Source organism: Fundulus heteroclitus, chromosome 13 (genome assembly GCF_011125445.2).
Source record: "Fundulus heteroclitus isolate FHET01 chromosome 13, MU-UCD_Fhet_4.1, whole genome shotgun sequence".
Taxonomy (NCBI): Eukaryota; Metazoa; Chordata; class Actinopteri; order Cyprinodontiformes; family Fundulidae; genus Fundulus; species Fundulus heteroclitus.
In genome coordinates this window covers 21,089,673-21,104,820 of record NC_046373.1, presented here as the reverse complement: position 1 = coordinate 21,104,820, position 15,148 = coordinate 21,089,673, and the positions used below count along the sequence as shown (strand labels likewise).

The window sequence follows — 15,148 nt, the reverse complement described above, 5'->3', positions numbered from 1 at the left end:
AACACGTGTTATGGTTTTAAGGCAAGAATTCAAAACAAAAAATGTTTAACACGATGTAATTACTTTCATTCAAAATGGAATAGCAACAATTATTTCTACTGCAGCAAAAATGGAATAATGCAAGTACAACGAGCTGAAATAAGATGCGTAACAACCATCATGCTCATAGATTAACTCTAGTTTTGAAGGAGCTTTTACCAAAGTAAGAGTTAAGAGGGGTACTCTTTTCGTTTCCACTACATGACTGTCCGTGTTTTTCTGACCAAAAATATTTCCAAACAGCCGAGTTTATTTTTTAGGAACCTTTCAGCTAGCTGACTTAAATGGGAGCTGGGAAGTTCTGTTCTAATCCATACAATCGTAGAAAACTCCAGTTACTCTGTTCGTTCCGTCTGATGAACACTGAAAGGTAGCGCCTGTACGACTGACTAAATGTTACATAAATAATAGAGAGCTGCTACAAGAGAGCACCAACTTTCCAACTCGTAAGACCGACTTTAGGGGCACACTGTGATACTCAACTGGAGGTTAGCTACTCGAGCAGCTAGCATGCCTAATTAGCTACCCAATATCAGCTGCAAGACTTCCAACTTAAAAAAGACTGTTTTGGTTGCTATTTTGAAACAATTTGTATTGTAATGAGTTACAATGAGTGACAGTGTCCATTATGAATGTCACCGGACATTGGTGACATTTATAGTAAACTGCAGGCTAGCAACTGATGCATATTTAATCAGCTAGCTAGCTAGCGTCAGTTTTCCAGACCCCTAGTCGTCAACATAAAGGCAATACTTACCTTGGTAAATAGTCTTATTTGAGTACTAAAGAAGAAAAACAATACCACAGCTTTTCTAGTGTTTGATTACAGCTTCAACATGTAGCCTACATGCCAACATTTCATCATTCCACAGTCTTTATTTTTGTTTTTGTAGCCTATATTCTCGAGGCCAATTCTTTCAACAGACAAAAACCTGCTTTGCTGATTAAACGTTGTTAGCGTCTCGCATCCAGAATGACCTCTTTTATTTTTTTCACAGTTAAGGAAGTGATATTTCCATGCCATTCAAGGCTCACCTGCCAAACAGTCATTTTGTGGTTTAATCACAGATGTTTATTTATCACAGAGGAAGCAGAGTTTCACAGTAACAGTGTGTTTTTAGAAAAAGTTTGCATTCATCACAGTGCTCGCCAGAAAGGAAAGCAGTACAGACTGAGGCAGCGCTGAAAACAGTTGCACAGGAAACTGTTTCAATAGATGCGGGCTTCCCCTTTCTGCGCTCCCACAGCAAAGCGTGACGGATTATTCTAGATTAGCGAGCTTGTTTGTGATCCTCTTTGAAGGCCTCTTATTAATCATTACATCAATGGAAGTGAGGCTGTGAGCATGTTAAAGCCTGTAAACTTAAAACATCGTCACTGTTTTTTAAAATACTTTTTGAGGGCATTAACCTGTATGAATCAGAATAAAATATATAGTATTTTTAAAATGACTTCATGCAGACTAGACATTGTGACTGTTACATGTTGTCCCCACTCCCACATATAACACTCTATTTGCCCTCTCACAAAAACTGCTGTAGTTTTTATTTTGTCCAGCCAAATTTGTTTGTACTTCATGAAAAACTGTAACAGTTTTCCATATGCTAGATATTCTTTATTTTTTAATGCGGACAATAAATTCTATCATATTATCAAACCTTGATTATTTGCTTATTATGTAGCACAGTCACAGTTTGCTTGTTGGAATAAAAGAACACATTTAAAAGCATTCAAGATTTATAAATTTTGAAATTTCAGCTTGAAAATCTCTAAAATGTATTGTATCTGAAGTTTTAGCTCGGTTTCAGGGAAACAAAAAAGAGAGATAGTTTTTTGCTGTTTCAAACTAACTAAATCAATGCTAGAGCAATATTCAAAATAGCTTTAGCAGTAATAGTATGATTTGTTGAACAGTAAAATGAGTAAAGTAAAACCAGTGATGTTATGTAATATATTGCGTTTAAAAAAATACAGTGAAATATTGGTGCGGTTTTTTTTATTCTCAAGGTTATCTTTATGTCAGAATCTTATACTGGTTCATGCCTATTTACAAATGTTTTTGTTTCCAGCTTTGCTGCACATTTTAAAGCTCAGAAGTAATTAGTCAAGCCTAATAATATTCCTATTTGGAAAGCAATAAAAACCTTTTTCCATGTAAGTTCTCTGGGGAGTCACCTATTAGTGTGGAGCCGCAGACGGCTGCATAGTTTGCATTTACCGTGAGCTGGCCCTGACCTTGTTGATTTCAATGAATTTGAAAAATTAGTTGTCTCTCCACATTTCTGCAGGTCAATAGGACTTCGTCAAGTTGCTAGATATACTTACCAGAAATGAGCCACTAAATCTAATAAAAAGGATGACAATTGGAAATGGGGTAGATTTTTCTGTATTGTTTGTTTGAAGTTAGGCTCCAAAAATATCTGTTTACAGCAAACACTTGTGATTGGTTTTATTTACACAATTATACCAAATATCTACCCTTGTTGCATCTCAACAGTTTTTTTGGTAGCACATCAACATGCCATTGCTAACCTTATTCTCATCCAAAGCGATGCAATACTAACTATTATCTGTCGGTTTATTTCACTCCTGGAAGTCTTTTAACCTATTAAACAATCTTGAGTTAAATTGAAATAGAAGGAGCTAGAACTAATATCACATCTGGTTGAGTGCTAAAGGGTCCAGTTAATTTCAACGCATCATACAAATTCACATTTCCAGGGGCTGTATAGATGCGAAGCCCCTTTTTAAAGTGTTGCAAAAAAAAAAAAAAGAAAGAACCGAAGTGCAATTAGAAAATCATATACACATAGTTGGATTGTGATAGAAATAAGTAGGACATTTATTTTGGATTAATATTCAGACCAATAGCCCCTTCTTTTATTAAAAATGTGTGTTTGATTACAGAATATATTTTACTTGACTGAACTGATGTGGATTTAAACTACTTTTTAACATGGACTAATGTTTAAAGGGATTAAGTCTGAATAAGGTTCACTTTTTAAGTGTTTTTCTCCAAGTAGGAAGTATGGAATACTCACTTTTTGATATATATTTTAAACAAATTCAGGGACAAACAAATGTGTTAGATTATTTCAATGCTTTCCGTTTCACATGTTTTGTTATTAGTTTTGGGATTTTCACTTTGTCTTAATGCTATTGGCATCATGAAGTAAAAAAGCATCTGCACTTAAAAGTCCACAGGATCAAACCAACACCCTGTGCACTAAACCAGTGAAGGCAATTAAACTCACAGCTGAAATGTATTTTTTACTTCTATAAATGTTACAATAAAGATATCTTCATAAACATGTGACCCTTTTTGGCTTGTTTCGGGGATCGTTTTATTGAAATGTCCACATAAGAAGAACACAGAGACTGGTAAACGGCCAGAGAAAAATATAAACAGGCTGTTTGGAAAAAATGTTTTAGTTTAGCGAATCTTTGCTAATTTGAGGCAACTTCGGTGTCTACACACAGCGGTTGTTTTTTAATTTGCTATGAGGTTGTTGGTTTTTTACATTCCTTAAGGAGTTTTGTACAAACTTTGACAGCTGGTGATTTAAAGTAACCTACTATACAAGATATGTGACTACAATAAATATCTGACCTGCAGGAGGTTGCTGATACTAATTTGCTGTAAAATGTGTCATAATTTGGTAGGAAATAAAATCATTTTAAAATCAGATTCAAATCTTTTATTTTTTAATCATATCTATGTTAACCTACAGAGTTCTTTTTTTGACCACTTTAAGATATAAACGTGTACAATGGACACTTGGTATTGGCAGAAAATGGTAAGACAAGAAATTGACATGAACACAGCACAAGGTGAAAGGAGTATTCAAGGTAACATCGGGACAATAATACGGACGTTATTGCAAAATCACGTCGCTCAGTCTGCAATACAGTTAAAAATATCACGATTGTTCTGTTTTTTTTACGGTTACAACAATCAAGAGTTTTATTAAAACACTTAACCGTTAAAAACAAAGTATCAAGAGATTTTAATTGGTTTGTGCAATTTAAGTACAATTGTCATTTAATGAAATCAGTTTAATTTGACGATCGGTCAGTTTTATAGCACTCTTGCTAACATTTTGTCTATAAAACCATCGAGGAAGATGGAAAATAAAACAGATTTGTTTATTCAAGAAGCTCTAAGGAGCAACCCACTGAATGCTTCACAGCATTTTGAATCGTCTTGTTACTGCTATATAAATACATTTGTCGTGCCTTGCCTGGCCATAGAAATTGTCACACGGTCTCTGCTGTGGTGCTGCTGCAGTTCTTCAACCTGTTGTCCTAAATAATCGACTATTGGCCATTAATGAATCATACATTTAGGTTACATCAAATGTGGAATAAGCACATTGCAAATTTCGGGGAGACTTTTTGTCATAGTTGACAGTTTTTTAAACACCACATTGGTGTAGGGGTAGTTCTTAATAAAAATTAGGCCATGTAGTCGTTGGGTTTTCTCTCTACTTTTCTGTGGAGATGCACCAATCTGGCTTTTCTGGGTCAATATCAATTTCAAGTTTTCTTTGAGGTCTGACATCCTGATGCCAGTTTTGATCAATTCCATTTTTTTCTTTTTATTTCTAGGCAATATTACACATTTAAAAAGGAAAACATTGCTGCATGTTATTTTTTTAATATATAGGTAATATTTTTGAATCAAACAGAAAATAAACAACTACAAGACTATGATAATTTATGCATCAATGCATGTGTCTCTAACCTTTTGCTGATTTTGTTATACTCAAAAACGTATTTTACAGTGTAAACATTGATGTTTTTATATATTTTTATATTCTGATCTCCGCTCAATTAATTTAGTGCGTCTTTAATTTTTTTGTAGTTGAAAGATAAGTTATGCTGGTCGTTCCACAGCGATTTATTCATTTTCTCTAAAGTTGATTAGCGTCAAAGCAGGTTTTTATTAAATTTTACTAACTTTAATGATCTCAAATGACTAGGTTTTCTCAAAGAAACCAATATTTGTTTTTCCCCTTTTTTTCTTCGCTTTCCAGAAGCTATCTGCCAGAGGAAGGTTCTACTTACCGGGCCCTAATTTGTTTCTATTTAGTGCATATTTCAGACAGACTTTTAAAAAAGGTTTAACATAATTTTCATTATTCTTTGTCTACTGAAAGTAATTTTCAATAGTTTTAGTCTACCAAAGGGAAATGTGGTAATGTGTTTCCAATAACTAATAACTGAGGAAAAGGTCAGTTGAACTTATTTTGGTTCGATCAGGGGTTATAATCTGAGATTTAATAGTAGTGCTATGGTCCAAGTAGAGAACAGAAACCATAATCCATGTAAATATGATGCATTATAAAATCATTTATTGTAAAAATTATTTATACATTCAAGTTAAACTATGTATCATTTGATGATTTATTGTTATTTTTCTCCATAATTCTTAAAAATACTTTAGTGCCAAAAACAACTGATGCTACACTACATAGCAGCATCACTACAAGCATAAAACTGAAAATGCTGAGTTCAGAAAGAAGACAATTTCTGTGGGAAGGTTAAAAACGATTACATTTTCATAATTTTTTATATATATTTTCAAATTAATCTCATTCAGGGCAAATATTTTCCACTTTCATCAAATGTGAATGTCCTCTAAGGAGCTGCACAATAACAAACTGTGGCAACACATGAAATGACTTAATATCACCATGATGGAAGAAACCCCCCTCTTCCTTTCAAGCCTCAGCCGCTCTCTTCTGAAATGGATTCATAAAGACAGAGAGGGTCCGTGGCTCTGATGGTTCTGACTTAACCTCAGCTGCTCAGGCCAGCAGGAGGGCGACTGCAGGCAGCAGGCAGAGCACCGCTCCCCCCCAGCTGAGCGCACCAACAGACCCGGCTCCGTTGCAAAGGTCCGTGTCGCAGCAGTCGTTGGAGTAGTTAAAGTAAACCCCAGAGGTGTACTTCTGTCCGGCCCGGCCACACTGCGTGGGTACAGCACAGCTCTTCTCATATATCGTCAGCTGTACAGCGCCTGTTGGAGCAAAAAAACAGGCCAGATGGTGCGTTTAGTAGAGAAAACGCTGCTGCCGATGGGTTATAGTTAATTTCCAGCTACAGACTCCTTGCTAACCAGGTTTTCTTCCAAGCAGACAGAATTTCCTGTATCAGTTTGCAACGCTCTTGATCAACAGTACTTCAGACTTAATGAAGTTTTTCTGCTGCTTTCTCCCTCATTCTCAGTCCTGTCTTCCTTATACCTCATCACTGTTGTTAATGTTAGGTTTGTGCTTTAAATGAAGCGGACAGATGGAGGGCAAAAGAAAAAGTGTCTCCCAGTTAAAGAAAGGCATTCCCAGAGCATGACGCTGCCACCACCATGTATCCATTAAAGGATACATGGAGGATTTTCCTTCCCGTTAATAGGGAGTTTTTCTTCCCACTGTCGCTTCATGCTTGCTCAGTATGAGGGATTGCTGCAAAGCCATGGACAATGCAGACGACTCTCCCTGTGGCTCTACGCTTCCCTACGAGTGAATGCTGCTTGTCGGGACTTTGATGCAATCAACTGGTTTCCTTATATAGGACATTTTTGACCAATCTGTATAATCTGATTGAATTTGACTTTGTAAAGTGCCTTGAGATGACATGTTTCATGATTTGGCGCAATATAAATAAAATTGAATTGAATTGAATTGTATCCCTATGGATGGCTTGTTCCATTTTGCGGGTTCCAACACAGATATAGTTGTTTTACATGTTGGCCGACACATTTATTTACAAAACTTCATGGGTTTATTTCAACAATGGCTTTTCATATTTGTAGAGTCGCATAACGAGGGTTAATTTCCTTCTCCCCCCTGAGCTGTGGATTTCTGCAGCTTCTCCACTTAACGTGGACCTCTTGCCTGTTTCGCTGATTTTACGCTCTCCTTGCCTCTCGTGCCATTTTCCATGGACGGCCATGTCTTGGTAGGTTTGTAGCTGTGCCTTACTTTGTCTGTTTTCAGGTGATGGATTGATCAGAGCTCTAGGAGATGCTGAAAGCTCGTTTTACGGCTTTAATATCCTCCACATCTTCATCACAGGTGATCAGGTTTATTCTTATGTGACAAGGTCAGCTAATGGTGGTCAGATGATGTTACCATGTCCAACATCAAATGCCTTAAAGAGAACAGATTTTTATCGTGCCATCAGCTTTTGGAATAATTGTCCACTGAATATACGTGAACTGAATAGTATAGTATCTTTTAATTATTACTTGAGAAAGCACTATTTAAATTTGTGAGTGGTGAATTAAGATATTTACTGTATAAAAGTGAGAATTAATGTAATAATTATGAATGTGATAACTTATTTTGAAGGATTTCTGATGATATCTACAATAAGGTCTACGATGTTTGATTAAGTGATTTTTGTTTTGTCTTGTGGACCCCAGGAAGACCAGCTCGTCCCACTTTTGGTGACAGCTAATGGGGATCTTTTTAACAATAACAAAAAAAAAAATCACTGGGCTGTCTGCTGTGTTCCTTGGTCTTCATGATGCCGTCTGTTCACTAATATGCTCCAAGAGACCTCTGAGGTCTTCACAGAGCACCTGGACATATACTGAGACTAAGTAACTCTCAGGTAAAACAATTAAGGGACTTCTGAAGGAATCTGGCTGCACTGAATTAGTAATGGCTACTCAATTTAATGCAAGTCCCGGATTTGGATTTTTATTGTAAAATATTTTTGCAAAACATATTGTTTTCCTGCCATGGCATAATTCCACACTACGTTGGTCCATGACGTAAAATCTTGATAAATTATATTGAAGTTTGTGTTTCTAATTTGGCAAAATGTGCAAAAGTTCAAGGGGTGTGAAGACTTTTGCATGGCACTGAGACATTTGCACTGCAGGCAGAGAAGTGATCTTTCTGACCCTTTTCCCACTGAGGGAAAACCATTTTTTAACACCCGAATTATTTCAATGTCTTATTTGTGATCTTAAATAGCTGTTAGAGTACACTTTAAGGCATTTAGTAGGATTATATTTAACTTTATAAATACTTCACAACCTTACATTCAAGTTTAATTCGTTCTCTTGAACTTTTCTTCTTATTTATCTGGGTCATGTCCTGTGTAAGCGCATTAAATTACCAATTTTGGTCTATTTGTTGTTTATTTACGGCACATGGCCCTTGTGTCCCAAAAGGAAGGGAAAAACTGAATTAAATTGCAAAACATACAACCTTTGTTGATGTTTTAAACTTGGAAGTCATGCTTGTGGATGAGTTATTAGTTTTTGGTCTGGCTCTGTTATATAAACTGTGAGACCTTTTACCTTCAATGAGACAGAGTGAAAGCTTTGCCACTCCCAGACAACTCAGGGTTATTTTTAGACAAAATAAGGGCATTACATCTGTCAGCGAGCTGTCAGTAGGCCTCATGGGAAACGGTGCTGAGTTTTAATATGTTGAATTACTGTTTTGTTCAGAGCCGCAACAGAGAAAACCAGTTACAGTCTTCACTTTCCAGCTGTGCAGTGAAGAAGACGTGAATTTTCATCAAACATCAACTGTGATCCACAAAGGATTTCAAAGCTCTTATGCTGTCCTAATAAACCAAAGAGCGGCACAACTCCTGGACCTATAGGACTTTTATTTTGACGGGTTGTGGACCTCAGGGTTTAGATGATTAAAAATTAGCAGAAGCAGAAACACAAACATTTGGATCTGACCTCGCCTTCCAGTGGCCACACTGGAGAGGCAGCGCTGGCCTGCAGGACACTCCAGGGGAAACTTCAAGCAGTCCATGGGAGAAATGGCTGGAAACACACAGGTGTAGCACATCAAGGACCCTGAAGGGGGAGAAAGACAGACTAAGATTAACTATCTGTCATTTTTGCAACAGAACCATGTGGGTGTAACTCTTGTTTGGTCAGTATGAGGGATTGCTGCAAAGCCATGGACAATGCAGACGACTCTCTCTGTGGCTCTACGCTTCTCCAGGAGTGAATGCTGCTTAATGGACTTTGATGCAATCAACTGGTTCCCTTATATAGGAATTTTTTTGACCAATCTGTATAATCTGACCCAATCTGTATAATCTGATTGAATTTGACTTTGTAAAGTGCCTCGAGATGACATGTTTTATGAATTGGTGCTATATAAATAAAATTGAATTGAGCAGATATTAATCAAAGTTCAGCCATCTGGGCCATATTCGATCAGTAGAGAAATACATTTCAAAAGAAACAAATTCAGTTAAGATATTTTCATTATTTTTAAGAGATTAAATGTTGTGACTTATATTACACAAGTTTCTTCAAAGAGTTATTGTAGATTCTTTGAATTTCTATTGACATGTTGTAATAAGTGAAATCACTGTTCCCCCTAGTGGACAAAATGTTGTACTTGAAAAGTCAGTTTAGTTTTTAAGTTTACCTGCTTGTTTTTATTTAATAGCACTTTATAAACAACAACCAGGCCGACCAAAGTGATATGCAATAAACACAATATATATTTTTACAGTTTATATTTTTACAGTTTATATTTATAACATTTCTTCAGAACCCAAAGGAGTTGGTTTCTGAAGAAATGTCACCATCATATAAATGATTAAACAATAAAATTTTAAAAATGTGTATAACATTAAAGTTTTAAAAAGCACCCAATCCCAGTTGCTGCTATTTTATTGATATATAAATTATATAAATGATTAATGTGACAAAGAGAGATCTGTCATGTAGCTATGACTTCAGTATGTGTTTCATGTCTTTTTCTTTGTTCTTACACACAAAAAAGGTTTTGTTGTTAATAATTTCAACATCATTTTAAAAATGTTTTTGATTTGTTGGAATTACATTATTAGACTTCTAGGGGGAGGTATTACTGAATACATTATTAGACAAAAGAAATCACATAAATTTATGACTAATGGGCCTTCATGATTACATCAGCTGTATTCTGTAAAAGTTTCTAAAGATCAAAGTGGTTTTGATAAACAGCATTTTTATTCCTTTTTCACAGTTCTTCTTCACTGAGTTAATTCCCCCCTTCATCAATTCATACATGCATTTCGTACATTAACAATGCCGTTACGTCCCTTCTTTCTTTCATTTATTTCCTACCCGCAAAATAAAAACATGTCATACCCATGTACACAGAAAATAAGATTGTTATTGAAATTAAGTATTTAAATATATATTCTGGATATGAATGGCCATAAAATTCTGAAATATCACGTAAAATGTAATTGCATTGCGTGTTGTTAACGGCAAACTTTTTACTGCATAAAGTAAGGAAAGCAGAGAATTGAACAAAGGAAGGGATTTCAACCATAAACAATACATTACTACAGAATTTGAAAAGCATTTTTTTCAGGTGAGTTTGCACTGGACCTCCATAAACTTTATAAAACTGGTGGTACTCAGGGTACATTTGAGGAAATTCAGAAAAAAGCATGTTACAAGTATTTACTATGGGTGTTAACAAGACTGAGCTGAAGTGTGATGTAAAGCTAAAGGTCAGAGACTGACAGTAAGAGGTGTGGCTGAAGCTGATTATGAGCTCCAAAATAGCAACTTCTTGAAGGACCAGTGGAAAATTTTCTGTGAAGCAGTTGACCATAAACCTGATGCTGCTAGCTTTTTATGCAGCAGCAGCTAAAGCTATATGGGACCAGCAGTTACCAAAAGGCCTGAAACAGTGAGGAAATTTAAATTAAGCAATTTTTAATTTTCACTAAGTTGGGGGAATGGGGAAGGGTCAGAATACCATTTGATCATGAACTAATAATGGGTATAACGTTTTTTAATAGATCTATTTTTATATGGAAACACAACAAATCATTGCATAGGGTTTAATATTCGTCTTCAAAGTGTAGCCTTTCAAACTGTTAATGGGGACAGTGTTTGTTCTGACCAAATATGATTTTATTTGTATTCGGTTAATGGTGATTTTAATTTTTGTATTATCCTGTGGGTTGTTTTTAGCCCTCTGCTTGTTGAGATTTCTTTGAAATGTAAACTGCATTATAAATACATGTATTATTATTATTATTCAAAGTGAAGTATAAAAATTGAGAAGACAGTGGCCAACTTCATTCATATGAAATTATGATTTTTATATTTACAATGCCCTAGTAACAAAATCTGGATCAACTGAATAAAATATGCATTGTAGGAGAATAATTCAGACCAAAAAACCCAACCCAGTTTCACTTTCTTAAACTAATACTCTGTCCTAGTTTGATTTTCCCAGCATTTGCTCATTTGCATTCTTTCATTTAAAGGCATAGACATTACAAAGAATCAGAAGGGTCACATTGTACAAAGGTATGTACAATGTACTGTGTCACAATATTTGTGACGCTATGTACCACATAGCGTCACAAAGTGTGTGACACAGTTTCTCTACTGATGACACAGTTTGGATGTGTACGGCCCCTGCATGGGTGTGAACCTAAACTCCCTTATAATGTTTGTGTGATGAGCAAATCGGGGCTTCTTGCCAATCAAGAGCCCATCAGCGCTGATGTGTCTGTAACCGTTTTTCTGTCTTAAGTAGATAAAATATAACTTGAAGTATACCTTTCTGTTTCATGCGTCTTGCATCCAAGGTAATATTTAAGTGTGGGTCGCCTGGAGGGTATAAACGAGCTGAGTCCACCAAGGGTGTTTCACCGCCAACAGGGTGCGGTAGCTCTTAACACTCCAAAAGATCACAATGCCCATTGTGGTGGTACCATCGTGCTGTGGGGTTGTTTTCTCCAATTATTGGCCCTAAGGTGGGCTGTGGACAATTGGACAAAGACACGATGGCAAGTGGTAACAACACAAATGGAAAATGGCTTGTACTTGTATAGCTCTTTATCAAGTCCAAAGACCCCAAAGCGTTTGACGCTACAGTCGGTCATTCACCCATACGGTGGTGAGCTATGTTAGTAGCCACAGCTACCCTGACCTGCAGCAGACTGACAGAAGCGAGGCTGCAGGCAAAGCGGGTGAAGTGTCTTGCCCAAGGACACAACAACTGAGACGGTCGGAGCAGGTAATCGAACTGGCAACCCCCCAGTTACAGAGCAAACCCCCTGACTCTTGCACCACTGTCACCCAACAAGGATTAACATGATGCAAAGGAGCTAGGGTCCTGAATTACATCAAAAGTTGCTACAACAAAAATATAGTTTAAAAGTGTCAACAGTTTTTCAAAGGTTGTCAATATTTGTAACTGTTTTTATTTTATTTTAGTTGATCTGTGCAGGATATTGCTCCAAGTAAAGGGAGGAAAGGTTTTAAATGCTTTATCATGGTCTCCCCTTTTAACTTCATAGAAAGTTGGTCTTTTAACAGGAATGTGTGTACAATTATTTCTCACTGAGTGAAGCCTGAATAAAGCAGTCAAGTGATGAATGTATAATTATTTAAAAGTTAATAGTATAATTATTTAATCTAATCATATCCAGTCTAACCACATCCTGATGCTTTAATCTCATGCTCAATTCATCCTTCTAACTTTTATATGGATTGGAAAAAATGCCATTTGATCATCTTTTACCAAAGTTTTCACACAGTGTTGCATTAAATTCATCAAGAAAGACAACAGCAGACATTTCAGCCTTAATTAAGTTCATTTTCAGCCAAATCTAAATGAATTAATAAGACAAAGAAAATCTGTTGCCTGTATTAGAGTGCGATTGGAAACCTTTTTCCTCAAAACTTTCTTCGGACGCTAACATGAAACCAATCAGCAGAGGAGTGTGGAAGATATTGTCTCTTCATTACCCCATATAGTAAATGTTCTGGATATGGACACATGCACAAATGTCTCCAGATATTTACACTACAACAGATTATATTTATTTAATTTTCAGATGAATTTCCAACTAACTGAGAGGCAGAAATTTCACAATCTATCATGTGAGCAAAGATTAACCCCTAAACTTAGAGAAACAAATTCAGTCCTTGTGCGTTAAACCTCTACCAGTTTATTGTAAAATAGATGTTATTTGTCTGAAAGCTGAGTTGTTCTGTGCTTTTTTGTCTCCCCTTCTGACACAAAAATTATGTATTTTTACATGTCTACAGAGGAGGTTGATTTTCACCACCATACTTGAGGCTCCCTTGAGTTAAATGAGAAAATGAATTGTTGTCTCTGCTATAAAGTGCAAGATGCTACCCTGCTGAAGGTAAAAGTCATACCTGCCAAATGAAGACAACTCAGGAGTCCAATTAGAAGCTGTAAACGAGTCATGGTCCTTCCTTAAAATCCGTCTGCTCAGTTTTCCAGCAGGAGCGGCACTAAAGGAACCCCTTCCCAGGATGCTGCACCTCTAACGTGATCTGATACGTCCTCTAGATCATTCTCTAATTAGATTTCTGCTCTACTTTTGCTGACTTCTTTTTATATTCTCATTAATCTGATAAAAGGTTGTTTCTTCGGCATTTCTGTCTTCAGATCACCTGAGCTTTTCCTCGCTCTCGTCCTCTTTGTCTAGTTGGGACACTTTGGCAGTGAGCGTCTCCTCCTGGGCGATTCAAATTTAATTTGGAGCGGTAATTGTAAACAGCTGACACGCTGAAAGACACATCTAAAAACTTATATTTATGTCACATAGGAGAATCGTCTTCATGCTCAAATGAAGCTCAGATGGCCGTAACAGCAACAGCCTTATCACAGTGATTAAATTAACAGATAAGGTCCTAAGAATGGAAGGGTGTGGCAAGGCATGTAAACTAAAACCAAAACAATGTCAACAAGATCATCAAGTGTGACTAAAGTAGAAAAAGGAAGCAATTTGTGATAAAAAAAAAAAAAGTAGAAAGGGCTGCTGTCAGAAGTTTTTGTAGCAAAGTCAGGAACATTTATTTCTAAACTAGTCCTCCCCAGATTTAAAGCCAAAATGAAAAAAAAAAAAAAACGTCTCAGAAATGACAGGAAATCATTGCACAGTCTCCATTTCTTGATAATTTGCTTCCAAGGAGCCAGACTCCCTATGGGATCACTTGACCTTTCTGAAGGGTTGTCATTGGGCTCAGATTTATTCATTTGTTCTTTTTAAGCCAGGTACCTTAAAACATCCAAGCATGTAAGGCTTTTACACTCAAGGGATGAGTCACTTTTGAGAACTTAATGAAGAATCAACTTCAACTGGATCTTTAGACTCTTTGTTACAAGCAAATGGTCGTAAAGACACTATTTGTTCTTTTTTATTTTGTTTACTCCTGAAAAATACAAAAAGGTAACAGAGAGATACCAACATAAAATTGTATTTTAGCACCAACAAAGTTATTTGCATGCAGCAGTTGGCTGAAAACTTTGTGTACAGCAGATGATCAGCTGAAGGTTGATGCTGCTGTCAGGATTTCTTCCTGTTTCTTAAACCGTCGTTTCTGTCAGGTTTTAAAAAGCATGAAAGACATTTTTTTATTACTTACTACCAAAGTATAGGTGTTAAGAAAAAGGAAAAATCTTCAGACTTTATTTTAATTTCATACAAAAAAAAAATCTCAGAATAATGACGTATCTTCACATTGATGTTGATTTACATCATTTGTTTAGGTTTGTGGTCCTGCTGGAGGGGAAACCTCTGGCACACTCTTCAGGTTATATTCCAGGATCGTCCTGGATTGAGCCACATCCACCCCTCAGTGAAGCCTGACCATTTCCCTGCTGAAGAAGCGCATGCCCACAGCATGATGCTGCCACTCCCATGTTTCAGCATGGATATGGTGCGCTCAGTGTTTACTTACTACCACTCTTCATAAAAGGCAATATTTGATGCCTGCACAACTAGCAGCGACGTCTACAGATTCTCCCACCTGAGCTGTAACCTGACTCTCACCAGATGGATGTAGCTCCACACGGCTCCACACATGTGGATGTGAGGAGCTCCGCAGGACGAAATCCACCTGGTAAGAGTCAGGTTACCTGAGCTGTGGATCTCTGCAGATATACACATATCCATCCATCCATTTCTTCTTTTTATATATATATATATATATATATATATATATATATATATATATATATATATATATATATATATATATATATATATATATATATATATATATATATATATTCCTTGTGTTTACCATTATGTACTTACTTTATGTTGATTTATAAGATAAAAT

At 36.3% G+C, this 15,148-nt stretch overlaps 1 protein-coding gene across 1 annotated transcript; it reads right to left on the bottom strand.

Moving 5' to 3' along the window:
• Positions 1–5,742: 5,742 nt before the first annotated feature.
• lypc (ly6 domain containing, pigment cell) lies at positions 5,743–13,517 on the bottom strand. The gene is made up of 3 exons (XM_012870422.3): positions 13,214–13,517; positions 8,750–8,869; positions 5,743–6,061 (listed from the first exon to the last, which is right to left on the bottom strand). Exons 1-3 carry the CDS (start codon positions 13,263–13,265, stop codon positions 5,850–5,852), a joined length of 384 nt encoding a protein of 127 aa, XP_012725876.1. The 5' UTR covers positions 13,266–13,517; the 3' UTR covers positions 5,743–5,849.
• Positions 13,518–15,148: the final 1,631 nt, after the last annotated feature.